Raw genomic sequence first — 24,128 nt, 5'->3', positions numbered from 1 at the left:
CTGCTGATCCATCTTTCCAGCCCCCAATATTTCCATCTTAATATGAGTTCTTTGCCACATGATGAGGTCATTAGATCTGTCAGGAAGTCTATCTGGAAAGTGAAATTGTCAAGGAAACCCTTTGAAATGCAGATATGCCCACATCATCATCAATAATGACCCTCACCCTAATATATACTGCGCTTTGAGTCGCTTAGCTGCCGATGCTAGAATGACTTCATGTATTGCACTTCCTCTTTATCTCACTCCTTCTTGGTTTCTGTATTTTATTATGTGATGGGCACTTTGCTTGAATGTATGTCTCTACACCACGTATGTGCCTGATGCCTACAGAAGCTAGAAGAGGGTGTTAGAATTCCCCAGGACTCTAGTTACAGGTGCATGTGAGCCACCACATGGGCACTAGGAGCCATCTCTCTAGCCCTAGTTCTGTATTTTTATGTTTTTATAATATATAGCATTATTAGATACTCACTGTTGAGAGTCTGCTCAAATTGTTACTGATTAGAGATGTGCTGTCAAAAAGGCTTAGGCCTGGCAAGCTGCACATGTTCTTTAAATGGAGGAGGGTTGTAGAAGGGTGGGGATAGTAGATGAAGCTGAGAAGCTCCAGTCCTGAGGCTTTCCCAATACCATTAAGTTAGAGACTGGGCGGGATAGTGTGAAACTGCCGTGTTGATATTGGTCAGGGTGGTGGCACAGTCCTGAAATTCCAGCTATCTGGGAGGCTGAGGAGGGAGGATCATAAGTTCAAGGCCTGCTAGAGCTACAGAGGGAGTCCAGTCAGTCTTGGCCACTTAACAATGCCCTGTTTGAAAATAAAAGTGAAAAGGAAGAGCTGGTAAGCAGACGGATCTCTGTGAGTTTGAGGCCAGCCTGGTCTACAGAGCAAGTTTGAGCAGGCCGTTACACAGAAAAACACTTACTCAAAAAACTATAAAGAAAGAACAAAAGGAAAGGAAAGAAAGGGGAGACCTGGGGATATAGTTCATTGCTAGATCACTTGTGGCATATGTGATGTTGTAGGTTTAAAAAGAAAAAAGGGGCTGAAGACATACATGGCTCAGTGGTTAAGAGCACTGGCTGGTCTTCCAGAGGACCCAGGTTCAATTCCCAGCATGAATTCATGGCACATGGCAGTTCACAACTGTCTATAACTCCAGTTCCAGGGGATCTGACACCTTCACACCAATGCATAGAAAATAAATTATAAAAAAAAATAAAAAAGAAAAAGAAAAAAGTTGAACTGGCCAGCTGTGATGGTGCTTCCCTTTAATCCCAGCACTCAAGAGGCAGAGGCAGGTAGATCTCTCTGAGTTGGAGGCCAGTCTGGTATGCAAAGTAAGTTCCAGGACAGCCAGGGATATGTAAAGATTTCTGGCTTGGGAAGCTGGACAGTTGTGAAACCAACAAGAACAGGGAGCATGCCTCACATGCTGTAATCCTTGGGAATCAAAGGTAGGAAGACTGAGACTTTAAGACCCTGTCTTTAATAACAAAAGAACACATTTTAAAAAAAGGCCCCATAAAATGAACATGAAAGAACTAGTTTGAGGTCATGACAAAGAACTTCATTTCAGGGCATGTTGTACTTGAGTTACCTATGTGATATCCCGGTGGAAGAGGCCAGAAGAAGCTGGTTGGAAGTACATACAAGTCTGTACTCAAGGGAAATGTCAGAACAGCATTGAATATTTATGAGACATCAGGGTAGAGGTGGTAATTGTGGATGAAGTCATCGAGAGTAATGCAAATGAAAAAGAAGTAGAAACAGGGTGGAATCCTATAGAAACTCTGCTTTTAAAGCCAGGGTAGAGGAAGAATCTAGGAAGAGATGGCACAGGAAGACTGGGTGGGGAGGAGGGGAGAACGGTCACAGAAAATGGCACACTCGAGTTCTGACAGGCAGGCACCTTTACAAAGGGGAAAATTGTGAAATCAGAAGTCCGCTAGGTCTGATAGAGAATAAGATTGTTGGTGTCCCTGAGACCTGCTTCATCAGGGTGCAGGAGCAGAGGGCAGTGAGTGGACCATAATTTTTAAAAGCTCAGCAAAATGAAAGCAACAAAGGTGACAGAATTGAGTGAGATACACAGTTTGACTTAGATTGTTTAAGTAGGGAAGAGTTGGGGCATATTTATGTGAAAGAAGGAAAGTCGAATAGAGTGAGGGAGAGGTTGCAGAGAGGGAAGGGGTGGTGCAATCTGTTTCTGAGCCAGGAAGTGACATGATGGGAACAGAATTTTAGGTTGGCAGCGGTGGATGCACTGGATGCTGTGCAAAGAGGAAAGAACAGAGCTAGGAGAAACTACAGCTGTGCAGTAAAATAATTCAAACCATAGGTGACAGCCATGGGGTGAGACCAGAGGGAGACTTTTGCCAAAGGACATAGCAGAACACACTAGGGACCTTCTCCTGCCCAGATTGCCTCTTCCTGACTGTCCACGTCCCCACAGATTTGACCCTTGGGACAATACTTCTGCAGCAAGTTTCTGTTGGCTAAGCACTGGTGCTTCGATCCCAGAGATGTTGAGGCAGAAGAATGAAGTCATTATTTCAGAGGAAGATGTGACAGGATACCGTGATGGGTGGACTATAATGACTTTAGCTGTGAGATTTCTCTCCAGGAGCAGTAGAGGAATGGTTTCCAGTGAAGAAAGGAGTAGTGTGGAGGCTGAGGCACTCACACTGTTCAACTTTGTTAGAAAGCAGTCAGTCCGACAGTGTAGTCTGCTGTGTGGCGTTGGAAAGCAGAGCTTTGGTTTACAAACAGTGTGGAGGAGAGGCCGGAGCAGAAGAGCTGCACGTTTACCACTGGCGATCCTCACAGGGAGTTCCAGGCCAGTAAGACCCTGTCTGGGGGGTGGGGGGAGAGAAAACGAAGGGAGAGATGGCTCAGCAGTTAAGAGCACTGGCTGCTCTTCCAGAGGACCAGGGTTCCATTACCAGGACCCACATGGCAGTCTACAACAATCTGTAATTCTGGATCCAGGGGATCCGATGCCCTCTTCTGGTCTATAGAGAGTACTAGGCATGCAGGTACTGCACAGACATACACTCAGGCAAGACACCTATCCGTATAAAAGAGTATAAAATAATTTTGGGTTTTTTGTTTTGTTTTCGAGACAGTTTCTCTGTGTAACAGCTCTGGCTCTCCCAGAACTTGATTTGTAGACCAGGCTGGCCTACTCATAGAGATCCTCCTGCTTCTGCCTCCCGAGTGCTGGGATTAAAATCATGCACCACCACTACTACCCAGAATAAAAGTAATTTTGAAAAGGAAAGAAAAGAGTAAACTTCCTAGGCTAAGGAGATGGGAACATTGACTTTGTTGCTGACAGCATCTCACTGTGTGGTCAAAGCTGTCCTCTAGCTTGTGCAGCCAAGCTGGCCTTTTGATTTCGAAGCAGGGTCTCCTATAGTCAAGGCTGGCTTAAACTCACAGTGTAGCTGAGGATGACCTTGATCTCTCATTCCCCTGCCTGAGTGCTGGGATTACAAGTGTGTGCTACCATGTCAGTGTTTTTCTGGCTTTGTTTGTTTGCGAGGATTTTTTCTGTCCTCTCCCCTCCCTCTCCTGGGGCTTTTCTGTCTTTTTAAGAGGACGCCTGGTTGCAGCACTTTGTTTGTTTCAGTCTCTTTATGGGACCGAAACACTGCCAATTGTGCTAAGGAGGCTCTATGCTCTAGTCTCTAGAATTGTTTCACATTTACATCTGCTTATTCATTGGTTGATTATGTGTGTGTGCACGTGTGCCATGGGAGGTAATGTGGAGAGTTCAGAAACAACTTACAGGAGTCGACTCTCTTCTCCCACAGTGTATCAAACTCGGGGTTATCAGGTGGTGATTAGCGCCATTTGCCAGCCCTGGTTTCTTCCTTTTATCATTTTTTTTCTTTTTTTTTTTTTTTCCTGTCTTTTTGAGACAGGGTTTCTCTGTGTAACAATTCAGGTTATCCTGGAACTCGCTCTGTAGACCAGGCTAGCCTTGAACTCACAGAGATCTGTCTCTGCCTCCTGAGTGCTGGGATTAAAGGCGTGTGCCATCACACCCAGCTATATGGTTTCATTTTTTATTTTTTTTTTTTATTTATTTATTTTTTTTTTTTGGTTTTTCAAGACAGGGTTTCTCTGTGTAGCTTTGCGCCTTTCCTGGATCTTGCGCTGTAGACCAGGCTGGCCTCGAACTCACAGAGATCCGCCTGCCTCTGCCTCCCGAGTGCTGGGATTAAAGGCGTGCGCCACCACCGCCCGGCGAGGAAAACTTTGTAAAGTCAGTTTTCTCCTATCTTTCCATGGGTTCTTCAGGATCTGAACCAGGTCTCCAGCCTTGTGAAGCGAGAACCTTTTACCAGTGGAGCCATCTGTTCTGTTTAACTTTTTATGTACATTTTATTTTGGCATAAAGTGTACAGTGGAGTGAAAAACTGAAAAAAAAAAACTTCATTTTTTTCAACTGATTGTCTCAGCATTATTTGTTAGTCCTTTTGTACACCAAGTTTGGTGATTGATGGTGGTTGTCCTGAGTACCATATGGAGAAAGACAAGTCAAAGCCTTATCTGCATTCAGCTGAATGGCTGGTCTGCTTAGTTAGTGCTGTCTGCCGCCCTAGGAGTGACCTGTCCTTTTGTTGTTGATTTGACCTGCATCTTTTATTAATTTCATCATCATCGTTATTTTGAAACAGGGTCTCACTATGTAACTCTGGCTGGCTTAGAAGTCTCTATGTAGACTAGCTGGCCTAAAACTCTAGAAATTGGACTACCTCTCCCTGGGATTAAAGCTGTTTCCCACTGTGCCCAGCTGAAGTGCTTCTTCCTTTGTGTGTGTGGCCTGATTCTGGATTTTCTTTTTCTTTATTTTTTCCTATTTGAGTTTTTAAAAATAATTTATTTTATTTTATATACATTGGTGTTTGCCTGCAAGTATGTCTGTGTGGGGCAATCAGATCCTCTGGAAGAGGAGTTACAGACACCTGTGAGCTGCCATGTGGTTGCTGGGAATTGAACCCAAGCCCTCTGGAAGAGCAGCCAGTGCTCTTAAACAGCTAAGCCATCTCTCCAGCCCTCCACTTGAGTTTTTCTGGTTTTTCGAGACAGGGTTTCTCTGTGTAGTTTTGGTGCCTGTCCTGGATCTCGCTCTGTAGACCAGGCTGGCCTCGAACTCACAGAGATCCATCTGGTTCTGCCTCCCGAGTCCTGGGATTAAAGGCATGCACCACCACCACCCAGCCCATTTGAGTTTTTTAATTTAACATATTGTACTGTATGTTGTAGGGTAACATTTAATATCTAGTAATTAAAGTACATTATAACAGTCAAGAAATTTTGAAAAATAACAGATAATTTTTTATTGTTGTTGAGACAGGGTCCCATGTAGCCCTGGCTAGCTTTGAACTCATGGGGTACCTAAATCCATTATGTACTTGGAGAAAACAAATAGTTTTGTAATTAAAGGTGTGCCCCACCACTGCCCAGCTGTAATATCCCTTTTCAATTAAAAACAAAAAACAAAAACTAGACCTTACTCATCCGTCCATTTTATGGCCAATGAGTGTTCTCTATGATGATTGACAGGTCAGGTACTTACCTTGCACCTGGAAACACATAAACTGAAGGTGAGAGTTTCTCAAAGGATAGTAAAGGTGTTACCGAAGTTAAGTGGATGGTTGCAGCTATAAACAATAGACAGCCACTACATTGTTCTAGAAACATCAGAAGATGATATTATAGACGGCTGTAAAAGGAAAACAATAGATTTGCTGGAGTACAGCAAATGGAGCTTTTGAAAAAACTCTTACCACTCTAAGTGATTCTCAACATTTATTTTAATGGTACTTTGAATATAATTTTCTATGAATTTCTAGAAACTTTGCAAATATTCCTTATCATCTATTTTTCCAGCTAGGACAACCATAATACGTAGCATTCAGGTCAGGGATTAGCTCAGTTGGTAGTGCTTGCTTAGCATGGACAAAACCCTAAGTTGGTCCTTAGCATTCCATAAGCCTGGTGTGGTGGTGCGTGCCTGTAGTCCTAGCGCTTGGAGGCGGAGGCTCATCGTCATCATGTAACAAGTCCAGCCTTGGTATAGGAGATCTGGTGGAGTTGGGGGAGCACTCTTAGGCTAGGCCTTTAAGTCAGAAATAGATTTAGATAGAAATATTTGTCTATCAAAATAGAATATACGAGTTTATTTTTGCAAAGTTTATTTGGTTACAGAAAACCAAAACATCAATTTAAGTTGAAGTGGCGTGTGTTACCTCAGGTAACTCCTAAGACTTGGGGGTGGTTCTAGGTTTAGATGCAATAGAATCCAAAAGCTCAAATTATCTTCCTTGGCCACAACAGTTCCTGTTGTGGAGAGTCTAATTCTGTATAGTCAGCTAAAGTGGCACCAACAATTCTAGGAATATCTAGTCCTAACTTTTTTTAAGCAAGATCTCTCACTGGGTGGCCAGGTTGGCCTTGAATTCTCTGCCTCAGCCTCCTAAGTGCTGAGATTATAGGTAGGGGACACCACACTCAGCTCTATGTCATCCTGATTTAGTAACTCCCACCTGATAAGTAACTTCCTACTTATCAGCTTCAGAAAAGGATCCTAATTAGCTCTGCTTTGCCCACTTCTTGGACTGTGCCACTGTTACCAAGATGATAGAGACTATGGTCTAGGCCTAGGTCATATATATGGAGATTTGAAAATGCATCAGACTGAAATATTAATGGGGTGGCTGCTGCACAAATTTATATCCACTGTAACAGTGCAGACAGCGAGACTAGGGAGCCAAAAGTACTTTCATATCTCAATTTTACTTCAAAAATTTTTCTTTGTCTTTTATGTTGCAAATTTTTAAGAACTAAAAGATGGAGATGCATGTTATATATATAATGCAGGCAAAACATTCATATACATAAAATAGGTCTTTTGTTTTTGTTTTTAAAAATAGGAGCAGTGCGATGACTCAGCAGGTAAAGGTACTTGCCACACAAGCCTGGTTAGCTTGTTTTTTGATCCCTGTAGCCCAGTGGAAAGAGAGAACTGACTTCCGGAAGTTGTTCTCTGACTTCCTCATTTGGTCATGGTATGTACATTCGCATGCACACATATCATAGACACACATATACATAATAGTAATACAAATAGGAATTAAATGACTTGCTGAGAACTTACTGTCCTAATTTTGGTATGCATTGTAACAACTTTAACAACTCATGGAGCAATGGACATCATCCTCTTTAATTATATGATTATTGTTATTATTATTATCATCATTATTATTTGAGACAGGGTCTCCTGTATCCAAAGATTACCACCCTGAACTTCTTATCCTCCTGCTTCTACCTCCCAAGTGTTGGGATTATGGCATGAGCCACCATATCCAGTTGGTGTGTGCTGGAGATCAAACCAAAGTTCCCTGTGAGCTAGGCCAGCACTCTACCAGCTGAGCTACATCTTCAGCCCTGTTTTTGGTTTTGGTTTGTTATTGGGGTTTTTTGTTTGTTTGGTTTTTGGTTTTTCAAGACAGAGTTTCTCTGTGTAACAACTCTGCCTGTCCTCGAACTTAGAGATCTTCTTGCCTCTGAGTGCTGAGACTGAAGGTGTGAGCCACCATCACTGGGCCCTAGCCCTGTTTATCACTTATTTATTTATTTATCTATTTATCTATTTATTTGAAATGGAGTCTCGGGCTGGAGAGATGGCTCAGAGGTTAAGAGCACTGACTTCTTTTCCAGAGGTCCCGAGTTCAATTCCCAACAACTACATGTTGGCTCACAACCATCTGTAATGAGATTTGGTGCCTTCTGACATGCAGGCATACATGCAGGCAGAACTCTGTATATATAATAAATAAATTTTTTTTTTTTTTTTTAAAAAAGAAAGAAATGGAGTCTCACAGTGTTGCCCAGGCTGGTCCCAAACTCCCTCCTGCCTTAGATTCCAAATAGTTAAGATTAAAAGGCACATGGCCCCACCATTCCTAGCTTCATGCACTTTAAATATGAAGAAATTGAGTACTGGAATCTTAAACTACTTGTCTAAGGTTATAGCACTTGTAGGTGATAGAGACAAGATTGACTAGTTTCATCAGATCTAACCATTGTAATAGACTGCCTCTGTGGTGGACAAGTTTGGATGGAGAAACTAACAAGTGCCATAAAAAAAGTAAAAGTGTTGTCACTGTGTTTGAGAGCACGTTCGATATGTTTGTACATGTGGAAGTCAGTATGTTATTTTAATGTTAGAAAACATAAGGTATGCACCATGTGCACGCCTGATGCCCGAGGAGGTCAGGAGAAGGTATCTGATGCCCTGAAACTGGAGTTACAGACTTGTAGCCACCATGTGGATTCTGAGAACTGAACCCTGATCCTCTACAATAACAGTAAATGTTCTTAACTGCTGAATTAATCTCTCCAGCCCATTTGTTTTTAACCCTGGCTGGCCTGGTACTTCAGAGATCTACCTACTTCTGCCTCCTGAGTGTTGGAGTTGAAGGCGAGAATGCCATGCCTGGTGAAAGTATGACTTTTTTGTTTTTCAAAACAGGATTTCTTTATGTAGCCCTGGCTGTCCTAGAACTCATCTGTAAACCAGGCTGGTCTTGAACTCAGAGATTCACCTGCCTCTGCCTCCTGAATGCTGAGATTGAATGTATGTACCAACACCACTGGACTACTTTTTTTTTTTTAATTTATTTAAACTTTGTTTTATGTGAAATGATGTGAAGGTGTCAGATCCCCTGGCACTGGAGTTACAGACAGTTGTGAGCTGTCATCTGGATGCTGGGAATTGATCCCAGGTCCTTTGGAAGAGCAGCCAGTGCTCTTAACCACTGAGCCATCTCTCCAGCCCCCCTTTTTTATTCATCTATTTATTTTACATCCCAGCCGAAGCCTCCCCCAACTAGAGTTATATAGATGATTGTAAGATGCCATGTGAATCCTGACAAGTGAGCCCAACCCTCAGGTCCTCCGCAAGAGTGACTAGTACTCTTGACATCTGAGCCACCTCTCTGGCCTCTAATTTATAAAATTCTGAAGTGTAGATCTTAAGACAGAATCACTCACTGTGATGGGGATATGGTTCCATCGAGGGACTAAGTGGTAAAATGAGAGTTAGGGAGCTGGACCATTTAGTTGTAGTTCCTGCGACTCAGAATGCTGAAGAAGGAGGATCACAAGTTTGTTGGGTTGGGTTTCTGTTGTTTTTGGAGACAGGGTTTCTCTGTAACTGTCCTGGCTGTTCTGGAACTTTCTCTGTAGACCAGGCTGGTCTCAAACTCACAGAGATCTGCCTGCCTCTGCCTCTCAGATGCTGGGATTAAAGGCTGAGGATCACAGTTTTAAGGCCCACCTAGGCTACAGAGTAAGTTCAAGGCAAGCCTGGGAAACTTAATGAGACCCTGGGTCAGAGTAAAGAGGACTGGGAATATAGCTGAGTGGTAAAAGTTTTATCTAGGATGTGCCAGCCACTAGGTTCAAGCTCCTGTAGTGTAATACATGAAAATCCTTTAAATAGTCTTTAGTAAAGTATTAATTTGTGAGTTTTGTTATTGTTTCTAATGTTGTGTGTGCATGTGAGTTCTGTTGTATGTACATGAGTGAGTTCTCTTTTCCCAAAGGCCTGAGGTACCAGATCCCCTTGGAGCTAGAGTCATAGTATTGTGAGCTACCCAGCCTGGTTGCTGGGAACCAGACTCAGATCCTCTGCATGAGCAGCAAGCCCTATTAACCCCTGAGTCATCTTTCTTGCCCTAAAGTATTAATTTCAGCAATTTGAAAAAAGAAAAAAACACTACAATTCTTTATGAAAGGAATGCATTTTTCATCTTGGGGTGGGGAAGAGAAGTATTGCTAAATCACTGGGTATTATCCAGGTTTAGGTAGAGTACAAACTGAAAGGAATGTTAATCCATTCACATTGTACTTACTGCCAAAAACAATGAACTTCAAAAACCTGAGCAAACAGAAGAAAACCAAACACACCTGAGAAATTATTCTTGTTGTCAGAAGGAAAAGTTCGAACAATATTTTGGACTTACCTGGAAAGTAATGATCTTGAATTTGACTAAAACATGTATGCGTAGTCTTCACCATTTATATAAAATTGATCGGTTCTGCAGATAATTTTCCTAAAGTATTTTCCCTTGGGCTTCTCTTCGCCTGTGGTTCTGGGTGGAAGATGAGTGACACACACAGGCTATGAGGAAGTAATGCACGAGTCTGTGTGTCGGGAGGAAAACAACAGTTTAAGTGTCAGTTCACTAACCACGAACCATCAACTAACCATGAAGGGTAGCGGAGTACACAAAACTCCTGCCATGTAGATATTTAAAAATGCAAATTTCCTTCCCCTTTTACACTCCTTCCCAGATGGAAAGTAGGTTTAGAATATCAGTCCCTGTCTGGAAAAAGTGATGTTAACTGATTGGGAGCATGTCAATGTAATGACATAGGACCATGATTCCAAACTCTGATGAGTACCTGATACTTAAGTCCCGTTCTCTATAGCTTCATTTATTTATCTAATCCTTCCCAACTGCTGTATCCAAGTAGGAGTAACTCTGCTCTCTCTGTAGTATTTTGAACACACATTCCTACTGTGCTGGTTAGTTCTTATCAACCTAACACAAACTAGAGTCGCCTGGAAAGAGGGAACCTCAAATGAGAAATTTCCTCCATCAGATTGACTTCTGGTCATGTCTGGACATTTTTTTTTCCGTTGTTAATTTTTGGAGAAGGGTCTAACCCACTGTGGCAGTGCAAATCTCTAGACTGGAGGCCTGGGCTATATAAGAAAAGTAGCTCAACAAGCCTGAAAGCAGCGTTTTGCTGTGGTTTCTGTCTCAAGTTCTTGCCTTGAGTCCCTGCTCTGGCTTCCCTGGTGCTTCACTGTTGTGTGGAAGTGGAAGCCTTTTCCTCTCTCAAGTTGCTTTTGGTCACGGCAACAGAAAACAAAGTAGGACACCTGCCTTTTCTGAGCTTAAAAGGCAAGGTATTACGTTTTGATGGCTGTCCTCAAATACAGGTTATTAGTGTTATACTCGGTTGCGGTGTCTAGAATTAATATTAACTTGGATTTTTGCCCTTTCTCATTTAAAACTGTGTAACTAGTCACTCCTACCCCCTTTTAAAATTACAGTAAGAATCTGTGATTTATTTATTCTCCCCCTAATTTTTTTTTGTTTATTTTTTTAAAATGGAGTCTCACAAAGTATTTTTGGCTGTCCTGGAACTCACTGTGTAGACCAGGCTGGCGTCAAACACAGAGATTTTCTTATTATTATATTCTTAATATTCTTATAAGCAAGAGACTTTGCTTTGAAATATGAGGAAGCATTGCTACTCAGCTGTCATTACAGGGTTTCACCAGGAATCTCACATCAGACACCAGATTCACTGGGTTGTATATCATCAGGTCTTCCATATGGAACTTCATTTCTTGTCAAACAGAAAAACATGCTGAGATAGTAGTTCCAACATCAGATTTTGCCACTGTCCCCTCTACAAATCGGCACCTTAGGCCTTGTCTAGAATGGGCCAAAAATCTAAGACACCAATCATCTTTGTGATGCCAACTCAGTAATCTCATTTTGTGGAAACAAAGGATCTCAACATAGACCATCAGCCTAAAGAAACATCTTCAGATATAAGTTTGGGGAAACCTGAAACATGTGAGAATAGTCTCAGGTTGGAAGAAGGTTTTTCAAGTGACCTGCCAACATATGGAGCTTTGCAACATTGGCCCTCTAGTAATCCATCTCAGTTAAGTGCTCTGTGACCAGACAAGTGTTTTCCACTCTTCAGTTGACCACATTATTACTTGGCATTCTGTATCTTTCTATGTATTTTAAGTGGAGCTTGTTTGTTCCAGGGGTGGGAGTGACTGTTTCACAGGAGATCAAATTCGTACTGTTTTTATCATTTCAAATTAGGGTCTCATGTATCCTGTGGCCCAGGCTGGCCCCACTCCTGTGTCAGTACTGCCTACCCAGGTCTTGTTATTCTATACTGATGATCTTGCTTTGTTTCAGTGAATTTAGTTTTCAGTTGGCTAGGAATACAAAGAAGACTTTAGTAAAAAGGAATCTTCCTGTGCAGGAACAGTTGAATGCCCTAGAGTTCAAGGGAAGAAAATCAAGTACTTTCTTCACAGTCCACCCTCAGTTCCACCCTGTCCAGAGACCATTTTATTAGAATTCTTACTTGACAGATATGTCTTCTGGCCCCTTCTAACACAGGGAAAGGATCTCCTCTTTCATCTTTTTTTCCTTCCCTGTCATGTCCACTGTTCCTTGGATGTGCCTTCTGGCATCCTGTTTGGGGGGTATGATAGCACAGCCTTTTATTTGTATAATAGTCTTTCCATTTCCTCTTCCCTGCATCTGAAACAACACATTTCACATGTATGGCCCCTACTGACCCAAACAAAGAATGTTAAAACCTGGTAACATGAGATGGATTTGAAGGAGGGAAAACTGAAATGTAACTTTCACTAAAACAAAACTAAACTTTCTAAGGATGCTTCCTAAAAATGCTTTAATGCAACCCATGTGTTGCTAAACACAACGCATTATACACTGTAAAATCTTTCTATACACAACTAAGCTTTATTTTTTATTTTGTTTTTTGAGACTGGGCCTCTGTAGCTCAGACTGGCATTGAACTCAAAGTGGTCTTCCTGATTTAGTTTTCAGAGTGCTGGAATTATAGGTATGCATCACAACACTCTGCTCTCAACTGTGCTTGTTAAGAAGTGATGAGAAGGGGCTGGAGAGATGGCGCAGTGGTTAAGAGCACTGGTTGTTGTTCTTCCAGTCTTCCAGAGGACGTGGGTTCAATTTCCAACACCCACATGGCATCTCACAACTGTCTAACTCCAGTTCCAGGGAATTTCACACCAATGTACATAAAATAATGTTAAATTATTAAAAAAAGAAGAAATGATGAGAATAAAAACTGGACATGCTAGCCATTCCTATCATCTCATCAATTGGGAAGTGGAGGCAGTAATCTGAAACTTGGGGTCATTTCAACTACACAACAAGTTAAAGACCTTGCCTCTAAATAAATAAGTAATAAATTGAGATAGATAAGGTGGTACATGCCTGTAATCCTAGCATTTGGAAGCTGAGGCAGCAAGATCAAGTTTGAGTCCCTGCCGGTCTGAATCGTGAATTCCAAGATAGCCTGAGCAAGACCCACAAAAGAAATATACACATAAAATTGGTCAACATAGAACCATAGCCTGGTGGTGGTGGCGCACGCCTTTAATCCCAGCACTTGGGAGGCAGAGGCAGGCGGATCTCTGTGAGTTTGAGGCCAGCCTGGTCTACAAAGCGAGTTCCAGGAAAGGCGTAAAGCTACACAGAGAAACCCTGTCTCAAAAAACAAAAACAAAAACAAAAAAACCCTAGGTAAAATGAAATTTTACTTAAAAAAAACTATGCTTTAAATTTTTAAGAATTCGTGTGTGTGTGTGTGTGTGTGTGTGTGTGTGTGTGTGTGTGTGTGTGTGTGTGTGTGTGTGGACACATACACTCTCTGGCCTTGAACTATGAGAATCAGCTGCTTCTGTTTCCTGAGTGCTGGGATTAAAAGTGTGTGCCACCACCGCTTTCCGCCATGTTGTTTTTATGCAGTACTGAGGGTGGAAACTAGGCCCTTGTGCATGCTGCGCAAACACTCTACCAACTGAGCTGTATTCCCAGCCATTAGTTTGTATCTTAATGTACTGTTTAGTTTTTTAAGTTATACATCATAAAGTATACAAATTACATATGTACCCCTGGGTGAATTTCACAAGTTAGTATCCTTTTTTTCTTCTTCTAAGATTTACTTATTTATTATGTATATAGAAGAGGGTGCCAGATCTCATTACAGATGGTTGTGAGCCACCACGTGGGTGCTGGGAATTGAACTCAGGACCTCTGGAAGAGCAGTCGGTGCTCTTAACCTCTGAGCCATCTCTCCAGCCCCACAAGTTAGTATCCTTGGTATAATCAGCTTAGATACATTTTAAAGGGGATGGAATGGAACAACATGTGTGAGGCCGTTGGTTCAATCCCCAACTCTGAGAAGAGGAGAAAGGGATTGATTAATGTAAAAACAAGATAGAACTCAGGCCCTTTTCAGACTCTTTGCTTGCCATCCAGGGTATCCACTGTCCTGCTTCCAGTACCATAGACTAATTTTGCTGTCTCTCGATCTTCACATGAAGTGGGAAGCTATGGTATGTGCTCTGTTTGGCTCCTTTCCTTTGTCCCTGATGGCCAGGCAGTTGCCCTTTAAACTTGTGACTGACTCATTCTCATTGTTGCATTCCATACGAGTGTGCCACAGTTTACTCACTCTGCTAGAAAAGAGGTCTAGAGAGAATTCATTTGCTACAGGCATGAAATTAAGAAAGAAAAAATGTTTAATAAAGAAAAGGGGAGCCGGGCGGTGGTGGCGCACGCCTTTAATCCCAGCACTTGGGAGGCAGAGCCAGGCGGATTTCTGTGAGTTCGAGGCCAGCCTGGTCTCCAAAGTGAGTTCCAGGAAAGGCGCAAAGCTACACAGAGAAACCCTGTCTCGAAAAAACCAAAAAAAAAAAAAAAAAAAAAAAGAAAGAAAAGGGGGCTGGAGAGATAGCTCAGCAGTTAAGAGCACTGGCTGCTCTTCCAGAGGTCCTGAGTTTAATTCCCAGCAACCACATAGTGGCTCACAGCCGTCTATAGCAGGATCTGATGCCCTCTTCTAGTATAAAGTCATATGTGCAGATAGAGTACTCATACACATAAAATAAATCTTGAAAAGAAAAAATTTAATTATTCTATGGACATTGTTGTTTTGCCTGCATATGTCTGTGCACCACATGCGTGAGTTACAGGTGGTTGTGAGCCTAGCATGTGAATGCTGGGAATTGAACCTGGGTCCTATAGAAGAGCAGTCAGTACTATTAGCTGAGCCCATCTCTCCAGCCCTGAAGAAAAAAATATTTTAGAAAGCCTTGCCCACTTTACTAGGTAGTAAACATGTGGACTATAAGAAACACAAATACAAATTTCTTCCTATCCTTAGGGTGATGCTTTGCTCAGGTATTTGTTAGTTGCGTTAAAAGAGGGTGCTAGAGAACTAAGTGCCTCTTTTTTTTTTTTTTTTTCTTTCTTTCAGGGAGGGATTCAACTTTTACAATAACATTTGTATATTAGCGCTTGTGAGTGTGTTTGCACCCATGACGTACGTGTGGAAATTAGAAGACAGCTTCAGGGAGCTGGTTCTTTCCCAAACACATGAAGGTTCTAGGGACCAAACTCAGGTGATCAGGCTTGGCAGCAAGCACTTCTCCCCACTGAGCTGCCTCACTGGAGACAGGGTTTCATGTATTCCAGGCTAGCCTTCATTCAGTGCTTGTTAGGTGCTTGCTGCTGGGAATGTAGCTCAGTTGATAGTGTGCTTGCCCCTAGCATACACTAAACTCATGGATTCAATCCCTAGTACCTCATAAAGTGGATGTGGTGTCACATAACTGGTATCCCAGCACTGGGGAGATGTGTGGAAATTCAAGGTCACCCTTAGGTACTTAAGTGTACATAGGGACTTTAAGATCAGCCTGGGCTAGAAATCTTATCTCAAACAAAAAACAAAAACAAAACCCTATGTCTTTGTTAGGGTTACTATGGCTGTGATGAAACACCAGGACCAAAGCAATTTGGTAAGAAAAGGGTTTCTTTGTCTTATACTTCCACATCACAGTTCATCATCAAAAGAGGTACTTGGAGGCAGGAGCTGATGCAGAGACCATGGAGGAGTGCTGCTTACTGGCTTGTTCCCCATGGCTTGCTGCTCAGCCTTCTTTCTTAAAGGACACAGGACCACCAGCCCAGGGATGGCACCATTCACAGTAGGCTGGACCCTCCCCAAAAATCACTAATTGATAAAACGCTCTTCAGCCTTGCCCACAGCCAGATTTTTTGGCGGGTGGGGTGGGGTTGGTGGTTGTTAAGACGGGGTTTCCCTGTGTGTCCCTGGCTGTCCTAGAACTCATTCCATAGACCAGGCTGGCCTTGAACTCTCAGGAATTCGCCTGCCTCTGCCTCTCAAGTGCTGGGGTTAAAGGTCTGCGCCACCACCACCCAGCTACAGCCAGATGTTATGAAGGCATTTTCTCAGGTGAGGCTCCCTCCTCTCTGACGACTCTAGCTTGTGTTAAGTTGACATAAAACCAGCAGTACAGTGTGAGTAAAAATGAATGAGTGTAAATAGGAGTACTCTTAAAGAGATTAAACTATTGGACAAGTTTATAGATTTCCATAATATAATCATGGTGACTGGTTATTTATTACTTTTTAGCATTTTTATTATGATGGCAGTAGTTTTTTTTCTACCCCCAGCTTTTTTGGGGCAGTATACAGAATCTTACTACCTAATCCCTATTATCCTTAAACTTGTAGCAATCCTCCTGCCTCAGAATCATGAGTACTGGGGTTACAGGTGTGTGCCACCATGCCTTACTTAGTTTCTTGGTTGTTTCTTTTGTCTGATTGGGGTTTATTTATTCTTTTGTTACTATATTTATTTACCTGAGTGTACATGAGTGATTATATGGATGTCGGAGGACAACTTGGTTCTCTGCTTGTACTATATGAGTGCTAGAGATTGAATTTAGGTCCCCAAGCTTGGTGGTGTCCTTCTTTCCTCAGCCCCCTCACCAGCCCTGTTTTTTTGTTGTTGTTTGGTTTTGGTTTTGGTTTGACACAGGTCTTAACTGTGTAGCCCAGGTCAGCCTTGAACTGGAGATCCTCTTTCCTTAGGTTACAAGCACATGCCATATATAGAGTTGGCTGCATTGCATTTTGTGTTTTGGGGTGTGTGTGTGTGTGTGTGTGTGTGTGTGTGTGTGTGTGTGTGTGTGTGTGTGTGTGTGTGTGTGTGTTGCTGGGGATAAACCTAGGGCAGTTCTACATGTTAAATAAACACTTTACTACTGAGCTACATCCAAACCTTTCTTAAACTGTCTCTGTTTCTATTGTTTAAGTTATTGTGTCACGTAAACCAGTGAATAGGGAAGCAGATTCAGCTATGCCCAGTTTTGACATGTTCTGAGAGGAAATCTCATCTTTGTGGAGTGACTGTAAAAAGACCCTACAGTGTTACACAGTAGATTGAGCATGTTGTTCCCTAGCAGAGCTGAGGTCAATTCGAAATCTTTCTTGGAAATCGAAATACTATGACAAGTCTAGAGAGATTCTAGAGATTTTTAAAGTATTTATTGCCAATCCCAGCACTTGGGAGGCAGAGGCAGGCAGATCTCTGTGAGTTCGAGACCAGCCTGGTCTACAGAGTGAGTTCCAGGCCAGCAAAGGCTGCATAGAGAAATCTTTATATGAACCTGTGTGTGTGTGTGTGTGTGTGTGTGTGTGTGTGTGTGTGTGTGTGTGTGTGTGTGTGTGAGAGAGAGAGCGCTTCTGTACCCCATATACGGGCAGGATCCTGTGGAGTAGAAGAGGCACCAGATCTCCTGGAACTGGATACAGACAGGTGTCAGCTGCTGTGTGAGTGCTGGGAATTGAACCTGAGTTCTCTGGAAGTCCAGCCAGTGCTCTTAACCACTGAGCCATCTCTCCAGCCCTGGTTTATTTTCTATACAACTAAAGTAAAGCCAGGGGACAGTGTAAATAGGAGTACTCTTAAAGAGATTAAACTATTTGACAAGTTTATAGATTTACAAGCTCTGTTTTTTTTTTTTTCACATATCTTTGGATGGAGAATCACTAAATGAAAGAGGAGAAAAGACCTAAGAAGTCACTAAGGAAGTTAAGAATATGCTTACCAGAATGAGGAGGACTACATTGACTAGGAGTCTAGTTCTGTGTTGCTTTGCTACAAAGGATCTAATTTATTTAAGATGAAACCTCCAGAGATGCTCTTTAAACTTAGTTTTATTTCTTAGACCCAAAATATCTATCATATTTCAGAATACTACTATTCTTCAGAAGATGGGTGGTGATTAAAATAGCTAACATTCACTAAGCATAGAGAGCTTGCTAGGCCATGTTCCAACTGCTTTACAGCGGATTCTTCTGACTTGGAAAGAGATATTCTTATTTCCCCCATAAGTAACTTAAGGCATTGAATCTACCCAAGAAGGAAATGCAGACAGCATGGCCCACGAACCCATACTGTTTACTGTGCTAGCTGTGATAAGTATTCATTCCAAATGTTGTTGATGCTAAGATAGTCACGTAAGTAGGAATACATGCAACTTTGAAGAACAAAAATAAGCAATGTGTGACAAGACAAGGCACGGTGATAAGAGAGTATATTATTAGTCCACCCTTCTGGATGTATTTGCAGTACGTGCTCCGTGGTCATGGGGGTAGCTATAGGAGAACATCCTGTATTTTCCTACTGTTCGTTCACAATGATTGTTTAGGTAAGCTCACAAAGCCCTTTCATCTATTATGTTATTACTGCTGCAGTATTATGGTTACTGAATGCTTAGTTCCTTTTACAGTAAAAAGGGATAAAATTACTTAAATGCAATAAAATAAAGAAATGTTATAGCTGGTCAGTGGTGTACACTCTTAATTCCAGCACTTGGGAGGCAGAAGCAGGCATATCTCTGTGAGTTCAAGGCCATCCTGGTTTACAAGCAAATTCCAGGACAGCTAGAGCTAAAGAGAGACCCTGTCCCAAAAAAGACATCCAACCTATAACCCTGTTTAAACCTATAAAGCTGTTTAATCATTTTCTGTTACTATTCAACATAATCTTGAGATTAAAAAGAAAACAAGCAAAAAATAATGCTGGACTGAAAAAGATTTCCTGTGTGGCTTCTGTGTTTGGTTGGTTTTACTTGAATTTATGGAATAGGGCTAAACTGCAGGTGTTTTTAGAATGTATGGAAAACTCTTCATTTTGCTACTGGGCAGCAGTCTCTAGCATATCTTACACCTGTATCCCTTCAGCAAGGCTGTGTGGTGTGGTATGAATGAGTGAGACTTGTCTTTTGTCTAAACTCTTAAAAGTCTACCTTTATCTACTATCTTCTTTGTGTTTTGTTTTGTTTTAGGGGGACATGTTCTTTTGTTTGTTTTTTCTTTTTTTCTTTCTTTCTTTCTTTTTTTAACAGAAGTAAGCTTTTATTTCCATGTTTCTCAAATTTAGCTGGCTGAGTTGGTTGTTTTGAGGGGATTAGTCAAAGAGACCAAATCCCATATCTTCCCCTGATTCCTCCGACTCTTCCTTGGCTTGAGCCCTGGTTGGGGCTGCAGCGGCAGCAGGAGCATCAGTGGTGGAGGCCACAGGGGTAGCAGCCACAAATGCAGATGGATCAGCCAAGAAGGCCTTGACCTTTTCAGCAAGTGGGAAGGTGTACTCAGTCTCCACAGACAAAGCCAGAACCCGCTTGTACCCATTGATGATAGAGTGTGGCACTGAGGCAACAGTTGGGTAACCAATCTGCAGACAAACACTGGCAACATTTCGGACGCCCTCTAGGAAGCGGGAGTGCAGAGTCTGCTCTGTGATGTTGTAAATGCTGCCATTGTCAAACACCTGCTGGATGATCAGCCCAAAGGAGAAGGGGGAGATGTTCAGCATGTTCAGCAGTATGGCTTCACTGGCGCCTACTTTGTCTTCAGTTTTTATCAGCTGCACATCACTCAGAATGTTCCCTGGTGATGGTTAAAGCCTGGAAGAAGGAGGTCTTCTTGGGCCCCAGACCAGTGTTCTGGGCTGGCACAGTGACCTCACACAGGCCGATGGCACCAGCACGGCCAGCAGCCGGCACCTTATTGGCCAGCAGCATGTCCCTAATCTCAGTGAGGTCCTCCTTGGTGAACACAAAGGCCACATTACCCCGGATATGAGGCAACAGTTTCTCCAGAGCTGGATTGTTTTCCATGCCCCCCCCCCCCCCCCCCATAGCCTTGTGCATCATGGTATTCTTGCCCATCAGTACCACAGCTTTCCCTCGCAGGGACATGCGGATCTGCTGCATCTGCTTGGAACCCACATTGTCTGCTCCCACAATGAAGCACTTTGGGTAATCATCCAAAATAAGGAAGTAGTTGGACTTCCAGGTTGACTTGTCTTCCCCGGGCATCATGGCGGTGCATCAGGGGTTGCCCCACAGGGTTTAAAGACTATGTCCCTCTAATGAGGACACTAGCAAGAGCTTGTTTTGTTTTCTTTTGAGACAGGGTCAGCTATGTATTCCTGGTTTGCCCCTGCCTCCTGAGTGCTGAGATTAAAGGCATGCACCAACAAACTCAGCTGTCTGTTATCTTCTAAAGTTGATGAAGTCTGTGTTGTTAGAGGTGACTTGAAACTTTGCTCTGAGGGAACTGCTTTTTGATGTTTGGGGGAATACTTCATTATTTTTTATGTTTGTATCCCCTTAAAGATGAAAGACCCATAACAGGCAAGGCTATCTTTCATGATATCTGATAACACTTCAACTGGTAACTCAGCAGATGACTTCTTTTGACTTTGAACCTACATCTAGACTTTCCTAGCTGCTAGGTTTCTGTGACTTATTACTTCCTCCTTGCCTGTGTGTGTGTGTCTCTCTCTCTCTGCCTTTGTGCTGTAAGTCTAGGTAGGCTCGTTCATTTCTGTCTTTTCTGCTTAGGTTATATTGTCTTTCCATGACCAAGATAGACATGAACGATTTTTTTTATTTTAATTTTATATGTTTGGGTGTTTTGCCTGCATGTAAGTGCTCATTGAGGCTAGAAAAGTGCCTTAGATTCCCTGGAACTGGGGCTAAAGAAAGTTTTGAGCTACCATGTGGGTGCTGGGATTCAAAACCTGGTCCTATGGAAGAGCAGCCAGTTAAAGATTTATTTTTAATTATGTATATGTGTGTGGGGGGGGGGTGCCTGTGAGTGGAGTTCCCCACAGAAGCCAGAAGAGCATATTGAATCCTCTGGAGCTGGAGTTACAGGCATTTGTGAGCCATCTTATGAATGCTGGGTCTCTTAACCCTTCAGTCCCAGACAATACTTCTTGGGAGGATTTCCTAATTATTTGTGCACAAATTCATACAACAAACACTATCTGAACACATGTTCTTTGCTATGCACTGTACTAACTTCTGAAGTATGTAAAAATGTCAAGTTTGCAGCATTGGGAAAAAGTAATATACCCCACATCTGTATGGCTTCTAAAATCCCTCTCCATACATTAATTTATTTAATCCTTGTAATGACTATCTTAAGATAGCTATCGGGCTGGAGGGATAGCTCAGAGGTTAAGAGCACTGACTGCTCTTCCAGATGTCCTGAGTTCAATTCCGAGCACCCACATGGTGGCTCACAACCATCTGTAATGAGGTACCCTCTTCTGAATACATAATAAATAAATAAATCTTTTTAAAAAAGATAGCTATCATAAATTTACACACAGAAAAAACTGAAACCCAAAGAGATAGGATGGACACGTGGGATGCATAATCTTCCATAAAGTGATAACCTTTCAGGAAGTAGCTTGGCAGGGGCTTCCATGCCGCTTTCCTAGCCTCTCTCCCTGCATCATTGCCGTGATGTCTGTAACAAGGAAAAGGTGCCAGTGACTGTTCAGGCTCCTCTGTGCTGCTTTTCATGACTCATAAGCCATTTGCTGCTTTTGTAGTGGACAACCTGATGAATATTGAGCCTGATTTTAAGTCTTATGTCTGATGTTCAAAAGATGAATTTCCATAGGATGAAAGGCTCTGGCTAAAGGGGTTTCTGTTAATAGTAATGGTTTAAAGAGTTAGTTTTTTGACAGGCCTGTGGTCGCATGTGAGAGATTGAGGCAGGACTGGACTACACACACACGGCAAATCTCAACAAAAATATAGCCTCTGTCAGATCATTATCCTAGATACATGGTCACTGTCTGATCCTCATTCTTTTTTTGTTTGTTTGTTTGTTTGTTTTTTTCGAGACAGGGTTTCTCTGTGTAGTTTTGGTACCTGTCCTGGAGCTCCCTCTGTAGACCAGGCTGGCCTTGAACTCACAGAGATCCGCCTGGCTCTGCCTTCCGAGTGCTGGGATTTAAGGCGTACACCACCACCGCCCGGCCCTCATTCTTTCTTTAAATGTTCATTTATTTGTTGTACGTGTGTGTAAGTGCAGACATGCATGTGTCACACTGTATGTATGAGATCAGAGGACAGTTGGCTGGTTGATTCTCCATCATGTGTTCTGGACATTGAACTCAGGTTGTCACCCTTGGCACCAAAGCACCCTTATCTGCTAAGCTATCCCACAGGCTCCTTTTTTTCTTTATAATCATTATTATTATTATTATTTGTGTGTGTGTGTGTGTGTGTGTGTGTGTGTGTGTGTGTGTGTGTGTGCGCGCGCGCGCTCAAGTGCATGTATATGATGTGGTGGTGGATGCTCAGACCACAGAGCTTGAATGTGGAGGTCAGAGAACAACTTTGTGGATCTGTATTTTTCTTCCAACTTTTCTTGGATTCCAGAATTTGAGCTCAGGTTTTCATTCTTGCTGTACTGCATAAGCGTCTCTACTCACTGAGTCATCTCCACAGCTTTTCTTTTTTCTTTTTCAAGACAGGTTGTTTCTGTGTATTTCAAGGTGACCTCAAACTTACTACATAGCCCAGGCTGGCCTTGAACTCTTGATCTACATGCTTTAGTCTTGCAAGTACTAGGGTTACAGGTGCGCCATGCCTGGCTTATAGTCAGACTGCCCCTCTTCCCCCACTCGCCATGCCTTTTTTTTTTTTTTTGTCCAATTCATTAATTGGTTGGTTTTTTGGGTCACAGTGTCATACTTTGGCCCAAGCTGCCTGCCATCAAACATTCAGCAATCCTCTTGCTTCAACTTCATGGGTAATAAGATTATAGACATGAGCCCCTATTCCTGGCTGGCTGTTTATTTTATTTATTTATTTTTGAGACAAAGTCTCCTAAACAACCCAGGCTAACCCAAATTGTCATCCTTCTGTCTTAACCTCCAAAGTGCTGGGGTGACAAATTAATGTCATCACATCTGGCTTTTTTTCTCACATTCCAAAATAGGAATTAGATGAAGTGCTCACTTGCTCTCATACTAGTAAGATTATTATGTTAATCTTAGATAAGACTTGACTACTTCTGTTTTTAGTTATAAAGACCCCAGAAGCAAATTTTTTAGTCTTGACTCATTGGTATTGGCTGCTGGATAATCTGTACATATGGTAACTGCATGCTATCTTAAAGATTGGAAACAATTAAAAAAAAATTGGAGGCTGAGCTGTGTGTGCACAAAGGCTCTGAGTTCAGTCCAGGAGAGGATAAGAAAAGGGGTAGGAAGAGTGACATGGGTTTTCTTCACATGACTTCCCTCTAAGTGTGTCTGTGTCCTGGTCCTCTGTTGTGGGAGAATTGTGGCAAAGCTAGCCACTAGACAGAGAACCTGCCCTTGCCTCAACTGCTGACAGTATGCTGTCCAAATTGGACAAGCAGAACACAAAAGAAGGCAACTGCCAAACTTAGCCAAGACGAGGTAGGACAGTCCTTCAGAATTCCTGTTTCACAGAAAAGTCTGTCAGCTATTTTAGGCCTGTAGGCTGAAGATGGATGCCCCAACATCACAGAGGAACTCTGGGGTGACTGTCTGAGTAGCCAGATGTCTCTGTTGTTTCTTAGCTTTGGAAGTTGCTTGCTCTGCACTTCCTGTTTACTCAGGTAATATTATATCCTCCTTGGATCTTTGATGGGGTTGAAGATTAGATAGCTGTAGTTAGAGTTTTCTGAAGTGAGATACTGATACAATGGGCCAGGTAAAATTTATTAGGGAAATAAATAAGGTACACTCACGGTACAAATAGAGTAGACACTGCTGCTGATCCAGCTGTCCTCTGCCTGCTGTTCTGCCCAAGGGCAATGAGAACCATTTGCCTGCATGTGTCTATGTGCACCACATGCATGCCTGTTGAATCCCCTGGGACTGAGATCATAGACAATTGTGAGTCACCATACGGATACATGCAATCAAACTCAGGTCCTCTGCAAGAGCATCTCTCCAGACCTGTGACTTATACAGGGTTTCTCTGTGTAGTCTTGGCTGTCCTGGAACTTACTCTGTAGACCAGTCTGGCCTCAAACTCACAGAGATCCACCTGCCTCTGCCTCCTGAGTGATGA

General features: G+C 42.5%; 2 protein-coding genes and 1 long non-coding RNA gene across 5 annotated transcripts in view; 1 reads left to right on the top strand and 2 right to left on the bottom strand.

Annotated features, from left to right (window-relative positions):
* Sntb2 (syntrophin beta 2) overlaps positions 1–24,128 on the top strand; it is a 92,461-nt gene that overhangs the window by 10,950 nt on the left and 57,383 nt on the right. The gene's annotated exons all lie outside the window — the stretch shown is intronic.
* Positions 4,137–24,128, bottom strand: part of LOC128102977 (uncharacterized) — a 29,798-nt gene continuing 9,806 nt past the window's right edge. For 2 of the 3 annotated variants that reach the window (XR_008215607.1, XR_008215606.1), the window contains 2 exons: positions 10,045–12,318; positions 4,137–5,738 (listed from right to left, as the gene is read on the bottom strand). This is a non-coding gene — a long non-coding RNA (uncharacterized LOC128102977). The remainder of the gene's footprint in view (positions 5,739–10,044; positions 12,319–24,128) is intronic. The other variant, XR_008215608.1, reaches the window with a different exon arrangement.
* Positions 17,691–22,259, bottom strand: LOC128102976 (60S acidic ribosomal protein P0-like). Its single transcript, XM_052726978.1, is given in 2 exon segments — positions 17,691–19,658; positions 19,660–22,259. Coding segments are annotated over 2 exon segments (915 nt in total). The 5' UTR covers positions 20,097–22,259; the 3' UTR covers positions 17,691–19,180.

The sequence above is a fragment of the Peromyscus californicus genome, unplaced genomic scaffold (genome assembly GCF_007827085.1).
Source record: "Peromyscus californicus insignis strain IS unplaced genomic scaffold, ASM782708v3 Scaffold_8__1_contigs__length_139910024, whole genome shotgun sequence".
Taxonomy (NCBI): Eukaryota; Metazoa; Chordata; class Mammalia; order Rodentia; family Cricetidae; genus Peromyscus; species Peromyscus californicus.
This window is presented reverse-complemented; position numbering and strand designations above follow the sequence as displayed.